Genomic DNA, 21,005 nt, shown 5'->3' with positions numbered 1-21,005 from the left:
TATATATATATATATATATATATATATATATATATGTGTGTATGTATATATATATATATATATATGCATTTATTTATATTTAAATATTTGATGGCTTTCTTGTGAGGTTAGCCCACTGGTATTAAATTGGGGTTAATTTAGGCTGAGCACGCAGTCCTAGTTCATTGTGTAATATGATACAACATACTTGGAGGAAATATGTGTTCTCTGAAGAATATAGTAACAACATTAGGCAAGCAGTCATGAGGACCATAACATGCCTAGCAATATACAAATTTAAGGAGACACACTTTCTGTTTATTTTATTTATTTCAGTTTGTACTTGAGTAAGTGGTCTTTTTAGAAGGCCATTTTCTGCCACGACTCACAAGGCAGTGACAGCAAGACAGTACAATGAAATGTTCAACAGATAGCAGGAGAACAAATAAAACAGTTTAATAACATATACAGCAAAAACAGAGTAATACAAATGTTAAATTGTAATTTTGCTTTTATTATATAGTGTTATCTGCCTGAATATAAGTAAACATAAAATAAGAATTTATTTGTAGACCCTGAAAATTTATGGAAGAGTTTTTTTGAGTGATACACTCAAGTAAGGTAGATGGTGGCTAATTTAGCAATACTTATTGGAAAAATAATTAGGTCTACACTAAATAATGAATAGTGGTGATTCACCCATTCTCTGCTACCTGGCTGCTAGTGCTTATCTCACCACTGCCACATTGCCGGTAGGACTCTAGGACCCTTTGCTGCTTCTGTAACTGTACGTAAAACTACCACTCCCGGAAACAGCTTGGGATTAGTGTATCAGTTGTTTGTACATTGTTATAGTCTTTTCTTGCTAGGTGCCCTGGAAATCATGACCTGCATCTCAGCGCAGTACAACAGTGGTTGATTTTTCCGATTTGTTTCATGCTGAGGATATTAGAAGAGGATCTCTTAGCAGTTACCCACTGAGATCACCTGAGATAGTGAGCACATACTTCTTACATTAAAAAAAAAAATCCTTTGTGTTCTTGTCACATCCTGGCAATGAGAATATTTTTGATTAGCCTAGCCCTACACCCTGAGCAGGGGGGTGAGTGAAATGCATCACCACAGAAGCCCACTTTGCCCCACACGCTGAATTCATGTTTCAGTGCACATACTGCCTACTTAGCTTTCTGGGACTTTTCACAGAATTTAAAACAGAACATGAGTAGCGTCAAAAAGAGTGCAGGTATTGTGTCTTGATGTTTGACTTGTCATGATTCATTCTTTTTATTCTCCACTAGCCGTGCCTGATGGCCACTTAATACATTTGTTCCATGAAGTGTTGGAAGTCAGGTTCTATGTGCTTGGCGTTATGATCCATTCATGCTTTCTGGGTGCCTTATTATCCCATTAATTTCACCCTATGGCAAAAGTCTGGTGGTAAGGAGTGGGCCAGCTTACTAGTCCAATAGGGTGGTCAACCCTTCCCCATGGAGCAAGTCCTTCGTACTTAACATCCCTCCATAAAGTTTATTGGCTTAGATGTATGCATACAGGCACCATGTGCTTATAAGCTCATGCCTCAAGTGTACACCATCTAGTGCATGCAGTAGGTGTTAACCCCACTGGTGAGCCAGAGTTCCCTCCATCCTTCCAGGGTGACTGAACAGACAGTGGCTTCTCCCTGTCTTCCTCCCCAGCCAGTTCCTAAAGGCACCAGAGCCAGTAGTCAAACTTGGGTTGGTTACTTAATAGTCAGGGTTTTATCCTTCAGTGCCTTGGAGCTGACTCCTCCCACTTCATTCTTGATCCCATTGATATGCCTATTAGAAGTGCCCTGCTGTTCATTGGTGCTCCTGTACTCACTACACTGTTTTTTTTTTTATATTTTAAAAATGGATTAGTATAACACTGTAATGAAGTGTACTGAAGGCAAAAAAAGGTATATTAATACTTACAGCTGAGAAATATCCATACCTTTCCATCTGCTTTTTCTGTGTATGTAGACACATTTATTACTGAGTTACTTGAACTTTGTCCCCCTTCAAAACAAAAAGTAAACCTTGAAATCTTTTAGGACTTCTGTGGAATTATTATTTCTTTTTTTTACACAGTGCATCAAAACCTACAACTCTGACTGGCATGTTGTGAATTACAAATATGAAGCTTACGCAGGAGATTTCAGACAACTTCCAAGGTAAACAGACCGAAATATCCCTGTGTATATTTTCTGTTTAAATTGAATTGTGTAATTGAAAGTGTCCTTATAGGAGCCAATTTTTGTTTGTTAGGAAGATGTTTTCCTGACAGATTTGTTGCATGTAAGTTTATTTTTATCATTTATGTAAAATATTCTGTGGATGTTTGACCCCCTTTTTGATTAATTTTATGCAAGAAGCAAATTATTTAAAGAAATGTTGTGTTGTGAAATAAAACCCCAGAAAGTAATCTGTAAATGTTAGACTTCAAATTGAAATTACATTACATGAATTAGTCTGTAATGAGTAGTTGTGCAGCACTGTCAAACTTGTCGCTTGAATTGAACAAATATATTGAAATGTTAGAGATTTAGTGTTACAGGAGTATTCAGTCTTTAGCTGTGGGCAAACACCCTTGTTCTTCCAGATGTTTGCAGCCTGAATCTGAAGCATCTGTCCAAGAGAAACACAGCACTTGACATTAATCTAGTACAGTAGAAACTCCTTTCTATAGTAGAGAAGTACGGACTCCTGGACAGGACTCTAAAATCCATTTTACTGTAATGCAGGACGATAAGTACCTTATACAGTGATCTTACCTCACCACTATAGAAAGATAATCCATTATTTCCAAGATATCTCACGGTTCTAGCATCAGATTATGGACTTGCTCTCACCATCTTTTTCCCAGATTAGTAAGGAGCATCCCTAAGAAGTAAGTAATCATTTGTGTCTGGACTAAAATTATGCCATGTATGCTTTTTCAGAGTGTATGTATGTATTTATTTATTTTATTTATTGACTGGGTGAGAGTGCAAGTCCAGGAACCATTTTTCATCCACAATCAGGGTTGTATGTAAAGAATACAAAGGAACAGCAGTTTTGAAATACAGGCATATGTATGAAAGTGTGCAACATAATGTGTGACAGTTCATTGCTAGTTTAATGCAGCTTCTAGGATTAAATACACTTTATAATTTATCATATGCATAGAGGTTTACTGTCCAAGGACTAGGACAGTCCAATGAATTGCAGGTAGAGTAGCTAGGTTTTTTGTGCAAGGCACTGGCAGCCTGAATTTTGGAAAAAGCTTTGGCTGTTCTAGGACTGCAAGGTAAGAAGGATTTATGTAGTGGGTGTTTATCTCTCTGGTAAGGTAGGTATTGTAAGGTCTCCATGAAAGCCCACAAGTAGTGAACATATGCTCCACCCTTCCAATAAGTATTAAAGTACTACATAGAGGAGAAGTCCAAGGCATCTTTACAGACCTGTGTTTGTATACTCTAGAGCAAGTGCAGCATCTCAGGATGCCATTTCAGAAAAAAAAGTTGGAGAAGGGGCACCACTTCTAGATGTCCTAGCTCACATGTGCATCAGCTTTTGTGGAGGAAGAACTGATTTACCTTACAGGGGAAAGTAGTTACTTCATGCAAGGCATGCACTGTGAGAGTGGATGAATCAGGTCATTTTTATTTGTACAGGGAGTCTGATGCATCCTTCATAAGGACACTTAGCATACATTTAGCTCTGGATGTGTACTTTAGTTATAAAATAGATAAGAAACAATTAGTCAATTAAACAACCAAGCACTTGAAAATATAGAAGAGTTGTTTAATCCTGAGTCTGGAAGTATCTGGAAAGTGACCCTTATGATTTCCTCTGTTGACTTTATAGTCCACTGAAACTTTTATTTTGTACTGATTCCCTGGTCAGTTTGGCAGCATCAGGCATGTTTATGCACCAAATGGCATGGTGCTGGCTGTCCTTCAAGGACTAGCTAAGGCATTCTGATTCTGAGGTGAAGTCCTGTTAGAACAGGCTCCCTAGGACATGGTCAGAAACTTTCAAAGCATATCAAAAGTGGAAAAGAGTGTCTCACCCTACAGGGGAAAGTAGTTGGCCATTAGTGGTACTGGGTGAGTAAAGCTTGAAGCTGGGGGTTAGTGAGGAATTAAAATAAAAAAGGGGAAAATGAGTACCAACTTTTGTGAATGATCTGTGTGATATTTCTTTCTGCCTTTTTCTCATTTTCCAGGCCTACACAGTATGTTGAGAGTGAGCATTGATTGTCGAATGAGTACTGCTCTAAAGAATCAGGCTGTATGTCTGTGATTTTTTTCAGCAGGGTGACATACACCTAATTTCCATGTGAGAACATTTGTGAAAGGCCAGATAGTTTATTTTCCTTTCTGTTTTTTTTTTTTTTTTTTTGGTGTCGCAAACATGTTAGTTTATATCTGCTCTGCTGACTTCATCTGGCTAGAATTTTCCTTTTTAGTAAACAGTCTAGAGTGTTGTCTCTGTAATACTGAATGTAACAACTAAAAGAATGCAGGCATTCTGAAGTTTACAAAATATCCCTGAAGGCAAACCAAGACTTTAAATGCCCAGGGTGCAGAAAAGAAGTAACAAACCTTGAACACTAAACATATATTGGGGTAGACACATTCATACCCATGGAGGCACTGTACTGTTATTAAGCCCTTGTAAAGGGTGAAAAGAACATTAAAGTGTGAGTTTGTAAAGGTGCATATGGCTAGGCCTCTCATGGTTCCTAGTAGTATTCCTATGTAGCGTAACATATGTCAGCTGTCATACTCCTTCACAATCACTTCTTTATACACAAAGTTGCTGCCTTTTTCTGAATTATTCAAGGACGTAATGTTAAACCAATAACCAAAGAAAAGTGAAAAATGTAGTTTGTTTCCAGGAGAACAATAACAATCATGATTCCATTACACTACCTGCAGACAGCAACCTCGACTTCATGACAAAGTCTGCAATTCTTTGTTTTAGTGCAGCACCTATCTTTACAGTTTTCTTCATGTGCCTAAAAATGAGGGTAATGTATTAGACAGTGAAGTGGGCTGTCAGAGGCAAATTGCTGATGTCAGACCCTGTCTCTGGATTTTGAAGTGGTAAATGATCCCCATTGTTCTCAGTATTGGCATTTCCCCTTCTCTATGAAAAAGTGGGCCCCCAAGTAAAGGGGGTTTCATGTAAATCACCTGGAGTTAATATCAGTGCTTCTCACCTTGAAAGCTCTGAAGAGGAATAGAGACAAGAACCCCTCTTGAATCTGTCCAGTAGTATGTGAAAAAACAGATTTACATATGCTTATACCTCCTCCCCATATAGAGAAGAGATGCATTTCCTGCACTAAGGCATGGAAAGGACACCTTTCTTGTAGCTGTTCTCATCCTAGAGGAAGCGAATGCACTGATCGAACTCCCATCAGTCACAGGGCCACCCCCCAACCCCAGAGAGGAATGTGAGGGAATCCTGTCTGGGTAGGATCTTCCAGAAGTGAGACACCCTGTGATTCGCATATTCACACACAGAAGAACATAGTCTTTTCCCTGTCCTCACTTCTGCAGGGCAAAGGGAGTTCACTTGATAAGCAACCTGTTTTCTGTCCTGTGACAGAGAAAATTCATGTAGGTCTTGTGCCCTATTGCTTGAATTATAAATCTTATAGCAAAATTCAGGGAAGAAAGACAAGCCTCTCCTTTCATCATCCAGTAGTGGATAAGATGTGGTTTCAGGCTCTATCATTCCTGGCAGCACAAAACTGTCCCAGTACATAACCAGTGAAGGCCCCATCAGAGTGATGGCTGGATTTTCCTAAGGACCTGGCTATTTTCTTAGACCCTCTGCTTTCACTGGACATTCTTGTGCGAGTCAGAGGTGATTGGCAGTAACATGAAGCCTTCCACTTGCAGATTTGCTCTGCTAAATGGAAAATGTTTTTTTGTAACACAGAGGTATAATACATTGCTTCTGCTTATTGCCTGGCTAATAATCCTGACCTCTATAATATACGTCTTTGACTTACCACTTAGTACATTGTACCTTTTGTTTGGTAGAATTATGACCCAAAACTTGAACTGCTTCTAAGGTAATCCTTATATGTTGAAAGTGGACAGTTATCTTGAGCTTTACCTGAGAAAAGAGTACATTTGTTCAGAAAGACAGACCAGCTGTTGTCCATTTGTGATTTGTGAAAGAGGAGTTTGTACTGGTTAAGGAAACCCTATCCAAGTGTATCGCTAACTGCAATTTTTTTTTTTTTGCCAGTAGGCAGTCAAATGCCACTTGAAAAAAAATACTGCTGTGAAAGGTAATGTAGTTGCCTCCAAGAATGCTTCTGTAGGAGATTCTTCTGCAACTACTGGTAATCATTTTCTCACCTTCAGCAAAAAATATTGCTTAGAGTCTAGTTACAAGTGTCTAGTTGCCTTTTGCATCTCAGTGTTTCACAACAGGCTTTTGAGCTTTGTCAGACTGCAGACATTCGGAGTAATTTAATTTTCTCTTGGGATTTTTCTCAACATGTACTCATTGGAGTGGGTCTTTGAAGTCAGATTCAGCAATGAGGTACTCCAGTTGATCCATAAAATCTCAAAAAGCAAGGGCTAAGAAAGCTGAGTTTTGAAACACAGTTGCAAAGAAGGTCAAAGAGAAAGGATTACAGTGGTTCATACTAAGGAAGCAGTCACCTCAAATCAGTTATAGCGACACTCCTGAGAGGTAGAGGACTCTAGAAGACCACTAGAGTGGAACATCCTTAGCTAACTGACCTGCAAATGAGCACACTGAACTTTAAGAAAGCCCAATGGGAGGATGAGACTCTGGGCATAGCTGGGAGGACTATATCTAGAGTGCTAGGAGATGAATATACTACATCTCTTACTCCATCCGGCTGTTTTGAGTTACATTATGATTTAAGTGACCATGGAAAGGGAAGAAACAGTATACCAACTGAACTGCTATTACCTAAGCATTTTAGAGAGTTAGTGATGAAATTGGCACATAGCCATGTCTTAAGAAGACAATCTAGTTATGGACAAAAACTAAAGCCTGCATACTACTGAAGTTCTACAGGTCAGGGATAATGCAAGAGTTAGAATTTTTGTGCAAGTTGTCCAAGTGCCAAAAGAAGGACCTTGCTGATACCCGTGCCTGTCATAGATGCACCTTTCAGAAAGATGTGGATGTTGTTGCTCCCTTAAGTCTGGATGCACCTTTCAGAAAGATTGATGTGGATGCTGTTGCTCCCTTAATTAAGTCTGGTAACAGGTACCAATATATTTTAGCTGTATAACCAAATACTTCAAAATACACTCTCTTTAGAATGCTAATTTTAAGGCCATAGCAAATGCAACTGGTCTTGTTCTCTATCTAGTCAGCATACCTAAACACTATTCACAGCCTAAGAAACCTGTTTTATGTTAAATTATACACCAGTTTTGACAAATCTTCAAAGCAAAGCAACTCCAAACTTTGTGCACCACCATCAGACTAATGGCCTGCAGAATGATTTAATAGGACAGTAAAATCCATGTAAAGACAAGTGATAAATGAGCACAGCAAAAAAACGTGGTCAGTTGTTGCCATATCTGCTGTTTGCCATTTAGGAAGTTATCAAGGCTAACACAGCATTCATTTACTTTGAGCTCCTGTATGAAAGGCACCCTGGAGGATTAGTAAATATTGTTAATATGACACCGGTAAAGATTAATTTCCCTCCAAAACTGTATTGGAATGGTTAAAATCACTGATGCCAATAGTCCATGAACAAAGAGAGAAGGTACAGACACCACAACAGTGTGTGTGTAATATAGGTGCCAGAAGGTGGAAATTTAATGTTGGAGATAAGGTATTGAGTGTATTTTCAGCCAATGGTAATAAAACATTCTTAGCCAAGATCTTATAGGGAACTAGATATATATATATATATATATATATACATATATATATATATATATATATATATATATATATATATATATATATATATACACAGTGGATATAAAAAGTGTTCACACCCCTGTTAAGAATCTGAAGAATCGTTTCCTAAGTTGCAGCCATTTGCTCCCACAATATTTCAGACAGAGCATTCTGTGGGGAAATTTTAAAATCTCCCAGTTTATACTCCCAAAAAACATGATCTCAATTACCTCTTTCTTCCCAACTTACCTTCAACATTTGCTATCTACCTGCAGAAAAAAATATTTTAAATCTACTTTGGATGTAAAAATATTTGTGTAAACACTTCCAAGTAAAAATCCTAAACCTTCTTGACTTTACTGCATATTTAGGAGCCGCACACATGTTCCCTTGTAAATTGCTTTTCCAGTCTTTCTGTCTAATCTTTTCTGTCCTCAGACTGATTTCTACAGTTATCAAGGAATATTTTATATTCCCTGTTGTTTATTCCTTTTCAGCAACAGCTTTTGTTGTAGATTTAGCTTAAAACTCTACCAGAGCTGGTCTTTTCGTTAAGACTTCCCTCTTCCCTTCTTTTTCCCTGTACTCTGTCATTTCCTGGTTAGAAGGGTAATCTCTAAACTGCAGCCCAAACAACTTTGTGTCCTTATTTTACTCCATTACCTTCCCCTCAAGTTATTCACTCCTAATACAGTTTTCTTATGTTGTAGCCTTTTGTATAATTTTACTGTATTTCTCTGCATTTCTGCTGGCTAATGAATGCTTTTGTTTCAGCTGTTATTACATTTTGATTAGTGACAATAATAAACGTAGAACTTCATTAGTAGTTGAGCATGTCGTGTCCATTGGACGTGTGTAGAGCTGCTGTCAGTTCTTTTGAAAAGGCATGAAATATTGTATCTTGGGTACACTCACGGTGATATCAACTCTTACAGCTTTAAAGTTTTATACAAATGTGTTTGCAGTTGTTTTGGACTATGGCCATAATTACATGAGTTTCCTACAATGAAGTCTTTTTTCTGAAATCATTGAATTGTTAACCATTAAATGGTAATCCATTATCTGCCATTAATATTCAGATGTACCAGACACTGAGAACAGTTACATTTCAACTGGTTATTGGTGAGATTTGCTAAAGTTGAGCTAACAAATCCTACAGCTGTTTATCTTGTAGTCTTTCATTAACAGAAGAACCTGAAAATATTGATCCACAAAAGTCGTCCCTGGATTTGCACCAAAATGAGGCTGGTTTCAATATTTTTAACTAGACTACTGTTTGACAGGCAAAGCAGTTATGCAAGAGTGCTCCATTGTGTGTGTTTCAAGAAACTGCACTATTTGCTCTTAATAGTGCTTTTGTTTTCACTGTAACCTAATGGCTTTATCCCAGTTTTAATACTTTTTTGAAGTGATAATGATTTAATGAAAACTAGACATTTAACATCTGCTGCTATTATTCTTTCAGGTAGCAAAGTTTTGTAAAGTAAATATCTGATGCGTTGTGTTTATAGAGTGCCATTTATAGTTGTAACAAAAAACTTGACTACTTGAAATACACAATACTTGGGAGTTTCCTGTTGAGTATCTTGCTGTGTGATTGCCGTAATTGCTGCGTGATGAGCAGCAAAGTTGGTATTCTTTAACAACTCTGGTGAAGTCCTGTGATGACATTACTACAAAATGTCTTGATGTGAAGTCTGCTTGGATTCTCATTCTCTCTTCAGTCTTTGATAGTAAAGTTTGATGGCCGTACTCATTATTCATATCTGTCAATCTTGGCTGTTGCTTTGGAACTAGGACTATTTCTAATGATCATAATTGGTGTGTGATTACTACAAGAGCTGACTGCATCACCTACGAGTCCTTGACAGGTACCCAGCACATTGAATTAAACTGCAAAATTACTAGTCCTTGTGTGCAACTTTAAAATAAGTATTTTTCAGCAGAACTGCTCCCAGTCCTACATATGGGTAGGTCCCCCAAATTTATAACTACCAACTCCATGGTTGCACAAATAAGAAAAAAAGGTAAAATTATAATAAGGAAATAATCACTCCAGCACATACCTAGAAAAAAACTGCACCAGCAGTGATTTCTTGTTGAAAACAGTAATTGAAAAGTTCAGGATCTTGGAATTTAACTTGGTGGGTGTTGTCCTCATTAAGTAGGATCTCAGTTAAGGGTTAGGTTAACAGACTGAATGATTTTCCCCATAAATATAAGGGAAATCTTCATAGCCCTAGCTGATTATTTTCTCAGTTTGAAAGTATCTCTTTTCAGTATCTGTGTTTATGCATTGCCAAGCAGTTGCACTTGTCTCTTGCAACCATGAATCCACAGAAGAATGGCACCAAGGCCTACAATAATTCCTGCATTTTTGTGTCAAAGTATACTGCGCGTGTTTCAGGAAGTCATTGCTTTGACTTTTCTAGAGATTATTGCTGAAGGGTACCTCTCTATTTAATAATGATAAAGGATTATGACTCACTGATGAAATACTGGAGACTCTAATGGGCAGCATGGATTTCAAGCAGAAGTTAAACCTGAACTTATACCTAGGGTCAGGGTCCTTTATCTTTTGCCTTTAGAGATCTTGTTTAGTATGCTTAGAAGACCACTGTAGCTGGTCCTTGCACTGGGTTCATATCATTAAACAGTGAGCACTGACAAATGTCTTGAGATTTTCAGTATTGATGAGCCAGAGGGCTGAAATACTGCTATTGATGGCTCTTGGAAGTCATTATCTGGTCCGAGATGCATGCATGCGTGCACAACCACTCCCCACATACAAAAAAAAGTTGCCTGTAGTAACTATACTATGAGATCTTGACTTTGAAGGCACACTTGAAAAGTCAGACCTTTTAGGCATTGAAAGTGGGAACTTTCTAGCAGTGTACATTAGAAAGAAACAAACTACATGATCTGCTAGGAAAAATTGTGAATTATGAGAGTATATGCATCTTACATAGCTAGCACAAGGATGCCATGAATCATCAAATGTAGAAGCGCAAGATTTTTAAGACAGTCATATGATAAGGCACAGAAAAAAGTCCATTTGTATTACATTTACTGCAGAGGGCCCCCCTAAGAAGGATCGTGTGACTCAACAAGGATTAGTGTAGGGCTGCATTGAGTGGTCTGACTCACCAAACGTCAAACAATGCATAAAAAGATGTCTTCTTGCTGGTCAAGCCAACATATTAAAGTTATAAAAATAGTCTCTGGGAATTATGATCCCACAGCTTGTCCTCTGGTTCATAAAAATATGTCTGACCTGTATACAATACTGACGAGTCTAATATATGTTCAGTGCTTTTACCTTACTATCCTTGCCCATCATCAGTAGTTTCCAACTTTTCACTTTTTATATTATCTTTTGATTAGTCTTTTCCTACATAACTTTAGCTGCCATAATGTAATCACTTTTTTTAAATAATAGAATCACTTTTTATCTAAACACCCAATATACTTCATATTGTGTCTCCATAAATCAATAAATATGGATATTGCTAAACTAATTCATATGTGGGAACATAGTTTGTTGCTATAACCTTTGTTTTATCCTTATTTATTTTATATCCTGAAAATATTTGAAATTGTCTGAAAATGTTCCACAACACTGCAGTCTCCTTTCCTGGATTTACCATAATACAAATACTATCGTCTGCAAATAAGCCTGATTTTTTTTCTTCTGTACCATACCAGTTATATGACTGAATTTGTAAGTCCCTGATTTTCTTTGCAGATGGAAAGAAAAAAAGGGTACCCCTACATGGTTCCTCTATTCAAGCACAGCTTGTCAAAGAGGAACCCTCTCACCTTGAGTTGTGCCTCTGACCATTTATATACTTCCCCAATTAACCCCCCATTATTCTAACAGGAAACACAAATGCTGCTATTGTCCTACCAATTAAATCCCAGCTAACTGTACTGAATGCCTTCTCTGCATCAGGATCCACCAGCAATAGTGGTGGTCTTGTACACTGCTTCCCTTTGCATCATTGTTCTGTAAATGGTGTAAAATGTTTGCCTTCCCTCTACACAATCACATTGATCCATATCTATCAGTTTAGGCAACATCTTAGCCATTTTCTAAGCTAGTATAGACATAAACACTTTTACAATTATGGTTTATAGTTGAAATGGCTCTACATGAAGTTTTATTTAAAGGGCATTTGCCCTTTTTGATTAGTATAGCTACCTCAGCTTTCTTTCAAGATGGTGGTACTGTCCCTTCATTTAAAATATTATTAAACAAAACCTTCCAGATCTTTATTGCTTTTTCTTAACTTCTAGACTTACACAGGAATGTCATCTGTTCCTGGAGATTTCGCTGTTGATTGATTGTATGTCACCATTTTTCTCTCATTCTCTTCCGTTTTAGCTATTAATTGTTTAGCCTCATCTTCCTCTAAGTTTGGCATATTTAAGTCTTCCATTTGTGTCTTTTCTTGGTTCCCCCATTTCTCTGCTGTATACAGATTTTCATAAAATGCCTGAAATAGTAAAATATCTCTAAAAGATATCTGGTTATTTTTCTGTTCATAAGCTTCCTTAGCTTGGCTACACCCATTTCTTTTTTCTGTTGCCTAAGTTGTTGTGCTAATACTTTTTCTACTATGGGGTTATCATCACAAGCACCTGCTTAATAGGAAGCTTACTAAAGTCATGCATATTATCCAATTCCTCCCTTGTTTTCCCATTAGCACTCAGCAGTTGCTCCTCCTCTTGTTCGATAAGATTTCCGTACAATATTTTAACCTTTGATGATTGATGCATCTAAATAAATCCTGTCACTTTTTACAATATTTTTAAATTTTCATTTTTATATCACTTATCCGTTGTTCCTTCTGAAGAAATTTTTACATTCCCTAGGAACTCTTGAATTGTCACTACCCATTTCTTAAAATCCTGACTTTTAATTGACAAATAGGAAAGCACCAATGTCTCATTTTCACTTGAATTACCTTACATTATTATCTTAATCTTTATTTTAATCCTTGCTATATCTATGCACCTTTTAACCTTGAAATTTCTAATACACCTGCCACGGGCTTATCGCGTTTTGTAGAGATAACTCAGATTCACCAAGTATCTTCATGACTCTATTGATAAGCAACTTTGCATTAGTTAGACTTACAGTTTCTAAAGGGCATTAACATGACTAGCATCCTAAACCTACTTTGAGAAATGCCTTCAAGTTTCTTTGCATATTCTATTGTTTTTCCTAAATACATAAATCTTATATTGGATATTATTGGGAGTGAGTAATAAATAGCATTTGTCTTGTTTCTAAATGTTTATCATCATCCTTGACTAAAATGTTACAAATGTCATGTACCCTTTCATAGGCTTAATGAAGTAATACAGCTATTAAATGAATATTTCCAGTTATATTGATAACTGAGGTAGTTGTCAGATCTTTGCAATCCCTTTAGCCACTAACGCTTCCAATGAAGGAACAAATCCGACTCTATTAAAAAAAGAGATTGGAGCTGCTGGATGACATGCCATCGTAAATCTCAAGAAGGTTACTACTTGCGTGTATGAAAAGACTAACTTTGAGGTGGTACAAAGAAAGGAGTCTCACAGTTGTACTTGCTCAAATGTATACTTAGTTTAAACACTTATTCAATGAAAAAATAATAAATAGGACTCTCGACTTAATAAATTAAATGGTAAAGGCTGAAAAGTACATGCTTACTTATTAATGGTAACTTGGTGAAAAGTAAAGAATGACTTTGTAAAACAAATGGTAAGAATGCCAAATGCATGCTTTATTAATGGGAATTTATTTGCAAAGTGAAGATTAACCATATTCAAATGCATACCACAAGGAGTTCAGAATATAAGCTTTAAGTGTTTTGATATAGTTGATGTACTTTTGAACCATGAGATACAGTGCCTACAGTACTATGATGCATTTTCATTCTGTTTGTGTCCTGCTAATTTTGTCCTTCATATAAATGTATTTTCCCTACCCCAGCATCATTTGAACTTTGCCTGATGACATCACTGTAGTGTTAATAGTAGAGCTGCTTCCTTAGATTTTAATGTGTACACCACAGTGCAAGTATAGGTAATCTCCATTAAAGTCTACCCAGATATCACCACAGACTCAGTAGAATTTTTTGAGGCTGTGGCTTAGTGAAAAGTTTGGGAAACTTTTAATTAAAATGTAGCCCAAGTATATTTGGGTGATGGGAAGAAATACATTGTTGCACTTAAACGCCATATGCTGTGATACATATGTAATACGTTTCAAAATGCTTTAACATCATAACCATAGAAACAGCTTCTGTCTAGCTAATGCAGAGCAGTTAAGAAGCAGTGTCAGTTACAGAATACTTGAAGTAACGCCTCATTAATATCCATGGTTTGAAAATGTAGACCTGTAGGAGGATTATACTTAACTGAATTCCATTTGTCTGTTTTCTTTGACTTTTTTGTAGCTGGTTAGCTGATTTTTAGGAAAAAGAGCGTTAGTAATATAGCTGCTTTTTATTAATTTTTTGCAACTCATTTATATCACTGACAGGACCATTGAATGAACTCTACCAGTGTTAAATACTGCCTTTTCTAACACATGCATATACACTGAAACACGTGATCAGCAGCCACATGTCTTAACATTGTGTCATGCCACTATTTGTCTAGATGAACCACAGTATACCTAGAGAGCACAGTCATATTTACTCAGCTGGCTCAGTTCTCAAGCTAAGATCAGTTCGGCTGAAAAGATGAGACAGCAGTTCATCCTTCTGAGACAGTTATTGTAGGCACCAGTGGACAAGAATTACTTTTAAATTGCTTTCTTTGTATATGTGCAGGTCATGTTTAAATATTTCTTTCTCTAGTAACAACATATGTTCTGGCACAGATTTTTTTTTTAAGTACAGCTGATACTAAATCTTTATTTTTTTGTGAGGGGGGAGTGGGGGTGAGGGGGACTGATTTTCATCCCTTAGTATTTGGGTGTGCTTTCTCCAGGTCCATCATGGTCAAGGTACTTAAAGGTTATTACCTCACAATAAAATATAAAACTGGAAGGCTATTGTCAACTCTGTGAATAAAAAGGATAAAGCCCCAAATCTTACTTAAGTGACCCATTTAACTAGCTCAGCTGGCATGGGGTAGGTAGAAATGGAGCAGCAAAATGGCAGTTCGCTTATCTAAGCGGGAAGGCTACCATGATTTGTGTATGTGTGGGAACATGCACACATCATTTGTCTCACACACCCACAAAGTGAAGTCACAGCCATAGCAGGGAATGTTAGGACTTCTACATAGAAAATCCCGATTCTACCCTGGATGACATCATCACTCCTGGATCCTGGTAGTCATCCCTAGAGGAGTGAAAAGGAAACAGGGCTGCTACACATGAGGGTAAGAATGGGCTAGTGGCATCTAGAAGGGGAGGTTAAATGATCTGTCATAGGACTGCCAAAAATAAACAGGGAGGGCTACATATTTTAAAACCCTCTTCTGCACTGAGTTACCATTTGTGTGTGTTTATTCTGTGTGACTTGATTCATTTTTGGAAAGGGTTCATCGTAATCCGATAATTGCCCAGTTGATAAAACACAGCAAAAAGTGTGTTTTCAGGTCCATTTGAATGGTTGCAAACTTAACCCTGCACTGTTATCTACCCAGAGCTCATGCTGTCAGGTATGGAACCGACTCTTCACATAGTTGTGCTGGCTGTCTCATTTGGTGTAGGGTGCTGGCTGTCTCATTTGGTGTAGGGTACCACATAAACATAATAAATTCACAAAAATCAGTTTGGTATTTAATCCTAGTCTACAGCTTGTTTTTTGTTTTGTTAGCGTAGACATGTCTATACTGAAACTTGATTATGATTACATTTATACAGTTCAGTAAAGCTGAAAGAGCAGTTAATGAACTAGTCGCATGAAGTAGAGAAACACTATCACTTATGTTTGCTTGCATTTTCTCATTGTGCAGCTGTCTAGCTGCACAGGACAAAACTGAGGCGTGAACTAATATTTGCAGAACACTGCAGGGTTCTTAATAAACATGAATTATTCAGTGTATTACCATAAAAGTGCAAAGAAAAGGTGAATTGAAATTCATTGCATTTGGCATAGAAATTTTATTGAAAACATTGTTGCTCTGTTTTTATTAATTTCTTTGCAGTCTTGTATGCTCCACACTCTATTACGATTACAATAGAGGGCAACCCCTGATGTCATCAGGAGGAGATCTTGTTTCCTACCCGTGGTGGCTTGATATGCTTCTCAGGCATAGTGTGGGGGAGGACTCTTACATTCCATATTTAATTGTCAAGAGCTCACGTTGGAATGCGAGAGGCAAGGTGTTACTTTACTATACTACTATATGTACTAAGAATGGTATACTACTACTGTGCCTGCCCTCAAAATGACCACTACTTTAGTGTCACTTTACTTCCCCAGAGATTGGCATCAAAGCAGTTGTCAACATCTCCAGCTGCCTGTCCATCAAATATAGAGATTTTTGGTACACTTTGTCCTATCCTTATCAGACAGCTGTCCAGTGATTGGAGCCTGTTCCCAAACCTGGGTTATTAGCTTCGTAGATTGATAATGATCGTCCATTTGCAGACAGACATTAGTTGAAATTAAATTACAGGAAGTTTAACAATAGAGGATTACAGTGAATGCTTTTGATAAGCACATAGTGTTTCATGAGATGTCTTATTATAAATTTAGACATTCTGCTGAATAAAATCAGAAGGGATGTACACACAATTTGTCCGTTTTAAACTGCTTAGTATAATAAATACTTCTAGATGTCAGTATGCAAATCTGCATGCCATTATATAACACTGTGAGTGAAGGTAGTTTTATATATTAAAGTAATATTGCGTAATACAAGTTTATGTACATAGTATGGAATGTGATTCACAGGTAATCAGTTAGTGACTGGGCACATAAAACTTCAACAGCCTGCAGCAAAAAAATAAAATGGAAAATTAACATTTATTATAGGGATGAAGTAATGTTATACCTACTTGTGTTCACCCCTTGCAAAGGGGTGTGTGAGTTGATACTGTGCACATTCAATATAATGTGAAACAGAATGTGCACAGTATAGCTTTCAAGTTGCAGGCAACACAAAAAGTTTGGCACTAGAAAAAAATGAATATACTTTGAGGGGAGACCTGTGCATTGGTTAAACACTTGGGTGTTTCCTTCTGGTGACTTATCAGTTGCTTTAAAAAAAATGCATGCGGTAAAACCCTTTTGACCTGTGATCCAGTAATCCATAGGTCTTCTAACCAGTCGAGCAGTTTATCAATCCTCCTAACATGTGGTAGTATGGACCCTACAGTTCACAAATGGAGCTTTGCATCAGATATGAAGTAGACAAATGCTAAAGCCTGTGCCCCCTTAAAATGGTCTTTCAGTCTCAAAGCAGGGGCGTGGTGTAAATATTTAACCAGGATTGCAGTTAATTATTGTTTTTATCTCTAGACAAATGTACCCCCTAACTGCTTGTATCTGGGCTATTTACATAACCGTGTTAGAAAAATTAATTTGATACAGTGCACTCCCATCTTTGTATGCTGCTGATAGTTTTCTTGTTTGGTGACTAGTCCTTATTTACTGTATTCATCAATATCACCTGTGGGACTGAAATTCCAGGCTCAGCAGAAATGTGCATAGAGATGATGATGTGCTTTTCCATTGAAAAACAGACCACTAGGGTGGAATTGTAGTTTAACATTTGGACTGTTAGCTCATCACCACATGTATTATCTTAGAAACATAAAATTTGAAAATGAAATGCATTCTTTTGTGGATGAATTCTGATTGTTAACAGTACTGTATAGAGGATTTATTCCTCACTTGCAGCCAGTTTTACCAAGCCACCCTGATTTGGCTTCCATGATTAAGGCTATTGTTTTATCTTTTAACTGTTCATAGGTGTGTACTAGGCTAATGGCTCTGGAGCCGTTACAAGCCTAGCCCCCCAAAAATTGCCCAGGCATTGTGCCACCCGATGTTAGTTCACAGTGCCCATATCCAGTAGTGCAACTGGAATGATCCCTGGAGTGAGCCACTCATCAAGATTTCTCTTGAAGAGAGCCAATGAGGTTCTCTGCTTGACATGAATGTGAAGCTTATTTTAGAGTATGGGCAGTCTTTGAGAGATTAACCTGTCCCTCCAGCATGTTCTGTTAATTGTGGTAATGAGGTTGTGATCTCTCGAGTGAGTGGTGTGGGGGGATTGGGATTTCTTTAGGTGTAGCATTTCAAGTAGGGCTGGGTCGGACATGGCTTTGTAAGTCAAGCAGAGATCACCTCTAAGTAGATGATAAGAGACTGAGAACAGCTAAAGTTTCTTGAGTATGTCCATGTAGAACATGAGTTTAAGGCCTAGGATTCTTTTTGTGAGGTACTTTTGTGGCCTCTCCAGCTGTTGTAGGTGTCTGGTCAGTTATATGCCAAACGGGACATTATATTTGATGACTGGTCTAATGAGAGAAGAGTAGAGAGGGATGATGACCTTTTTCTTCCTGGATGCGAAACCTTTGGTTATAAGATGTGCCATGTAGAAGGACATTCTGACCACACTGGCAATGTAGTGGTCGAAGGTGAGGTGGCTGTCTACCTGGGTGCCCAGATCTCTTATGGGCCCTTTAGTGTTCAGTGGGCTGCCATCAATATGGTAATTTGTGGGAAATGAGTTTTTTCCAAAGGGGATGACAACGCATTTTTTGGCGTTAAGCTTCAGGCCATGGTTCCAACACCAGTGATTGGTCTCAAAGACGCCCCTTTATAGGATGTCTGCATCACTTGGGGAGTTAAGAATGACTCATAGTTTGCAGTCATCAGCAAACCTGGTCAGCCAAAGTCCTTCTGTGTTGGCCTGGACTTCTGAGAAGTAGATGCCAAACAGGAGAGGGCCCAGGACTTGAGCCCTGTGGGACTTCACTCCTGACTGATCAACAGTCTGACTTGGAATCCGCAACTTTCACTCTGTGGGTCCTGTCTGTAGTTGGCATTTTGTAATTATCCCTTATGTGTAAATCTATCCTCATTTTACTTCTTGCAGAAGAAATCAGAATTCTTTATGAAAAGTACATTTTTATTGTTATTATTATGCATTTTTCTTTATCTGAATAAGGTTGTTTGCTGTTTCAAAATGTTTCTTTGCAACTTGGAAATGTATGGTTTGTTGAAAAGTTCCTATGTTTGATGCCTTAGAAGCACAAGTGTGGCAGTTTTTCCTTAGTTACCACATTATTAATCAGGATCACCCCAGGCATTGCCTTTTGATTTACCTATGACTAGTCATTTTTTGATGAGGGGGATACCAGATCATAATATCAGTTTGTTATCAAGTACCAGCAGTTTAATTATGTGATTTAATGATTTTGATAGGACAGTTCTGAGACTTTCATCAGGGCTTAAGGCTTTGAAGTGATGGTTAGGTCTTAGTTAAGAACTCTGTTTAGGGTGTATCCAAAGACTCTGGGCAAGTACATGTTGATTAAAATGTAGGGTACCCAGCTTCCAGAATAGAAAATTTACTCTTCCCATGATGGCCTCCTTTCCTTTATTGTTGGGGTCATTGTTCTGTAGCAAGAGGTTCTCATCCCACGTATTGGCCTGAATCGGGTGCTGAGTTGAGCAGGGAGTTGGCTCACTGTCATCCTTATCTAGACTCATGGGTGAGACTGGTGGCCCATTTACCATGTTGTCTTGCTTATATGGATAAGCTAGCAGCTTTTGGGGTTCAAGGACACATTTCTAGGTATGTACTCCAACATATAGGGATGAACAGCTGACACACATTGGTATCAGGCCCTGCACGAGTCCTTTCAGTACCCAAAGACACCCATTGTGCACCCCTTTCCATTGTTGTTGTTGTTTGTCCTTTTGGCTTTTCCCGGTTAGAGGTCACCACAGCGGAACTCCGGTCCGCTAATGATTGGCAGTAGATTTTTTTTTTTATGGTGCTGAGTTGCCAGCCCGATGCCCAACCTTCAACGATGGCACGCCCATTCACGCATGTCTTTCGCACACCACTTGACCACAGGGAGGACATGCAAACTCCACACAGAAGGCAGTCCAGCTGAGAATCGAACAGGAGAACCTCTTGCTGTGAGGCAACAACACTACCGCTGCACCACCCCGGCTTGTCATTGTGCACCCCTTTCCACTACATGCTGTAATTACATCAGTCAGGTAGTTTGCTTCTGCTATCTCTGTCACCTAAAGTAGGAGAAATCCAATAGTGCATCTGAAGGTACCAACTTGAATTTGATTACTAACCTACATTTTAGATTTTTGGTCATAATAGAGTAAGAGATGATTGGAGCCCTCTTTGCTTGAGATTATCAGAAATAATGAGGTGCTCTCGTCAGTCATTTTCGAGGGCCCACCCTTTAGAAGCAAATCTTTAGATTCATGAAGTCTGCAGTGGTGCTGCCCTGTGTCTTATACATTTCCTCAGAAGTAACTCAGCACTTGTCTTGAACTGGTCGAAAGGTGGTCCCCCAGGTCATCCCTGTCAAGAGGTTTGTAATTAGAGGCATTAAGTCTGAAATTTGAGAGCTTCTAGCTTCAAGCCCTTCTGTTCTGAGAGAAAAGCTATTTATATTGTTCACCCTCTAATTATTGTTTCCTGTTGGGCAGGCTTCCTAAAGCAGGTTTCTTTGTCATTTTTTTTTTTTGTTGTTTTGTTTTGCTTTTATCATTATACTTTAACCCTCCCCTCCATGATCCACTGTTTGCTGGTTTACCCATGACCCCATGGGTCAATTCTTTCCTCTTAACATCCCTTTTTCAAAAGGAGAATATAGTCAGAATTCTTAAGTCTGATGAAGCGTCCTGGGGACGTGAAAGCGCTCACTGTTTTTCTTTTTGTCTCAATAAACTTCGTCTTTGGAATACATTTGCAGTTGGAATATATTTGCTGTTGATTTGGTTGGCTTCGATTGTCGTGGTGTGTCCTCGCTATATGTTTTTTGGACTTACTTGTTTTTGAGAGGATACTTTATCCTGGTTAGTATTTTATACGCTGTACAGATAGTCAGAATTCTGCTATACCTTATGGATGGACCCCCCCCCCCCCACTCTGGGGAAAGTG

The 21,005-nt window shown here is 38.1% G+C and overlaps 1 protein-coding gene across 10 annotated transcripts in view; it reads left to right on the top strand.

The window, feature by feature from the left end:
- The window catches only part of DOCK9 (dedicator of cytokinesis 9), a 2,508,686-nt gene that overhangs the window by 1,114,888 nt on the left and 1,372,793 nt on the right, over positions 1-21,005 (top strand). For all 10 annotated transcript variants that reach the window (XM_044071294.1, XM_044071300.1, XM_044071298.1 and 7 more), the window contains exon 4: positions 2,091-2,173. In XM_044071294.1, the coding sequence (XP_043927229.1) occupies positions 2,091-2,173 (83 nt within the window). The remainder of the gene's footprint in view (positions 1-2,090; positions 2,174-21,005) is intronic.

Source organism: Protopterus annectens, chromosome 5.part0 (assembly GCF_019279795.1).
Source record: "Protopterus annectens isolate FY-2018-M chromosome 5.part0, PAN1.0, whole genome shotgun sequence".
NCBI lineage: Eukaryota > Metazoa > Chordata > Ceratodontiformes > Protopteridae > Protopterus > Protopterus annectens.
This window is presented reverse-complemented; position numbering and strand designations above follow the sequence as displayed.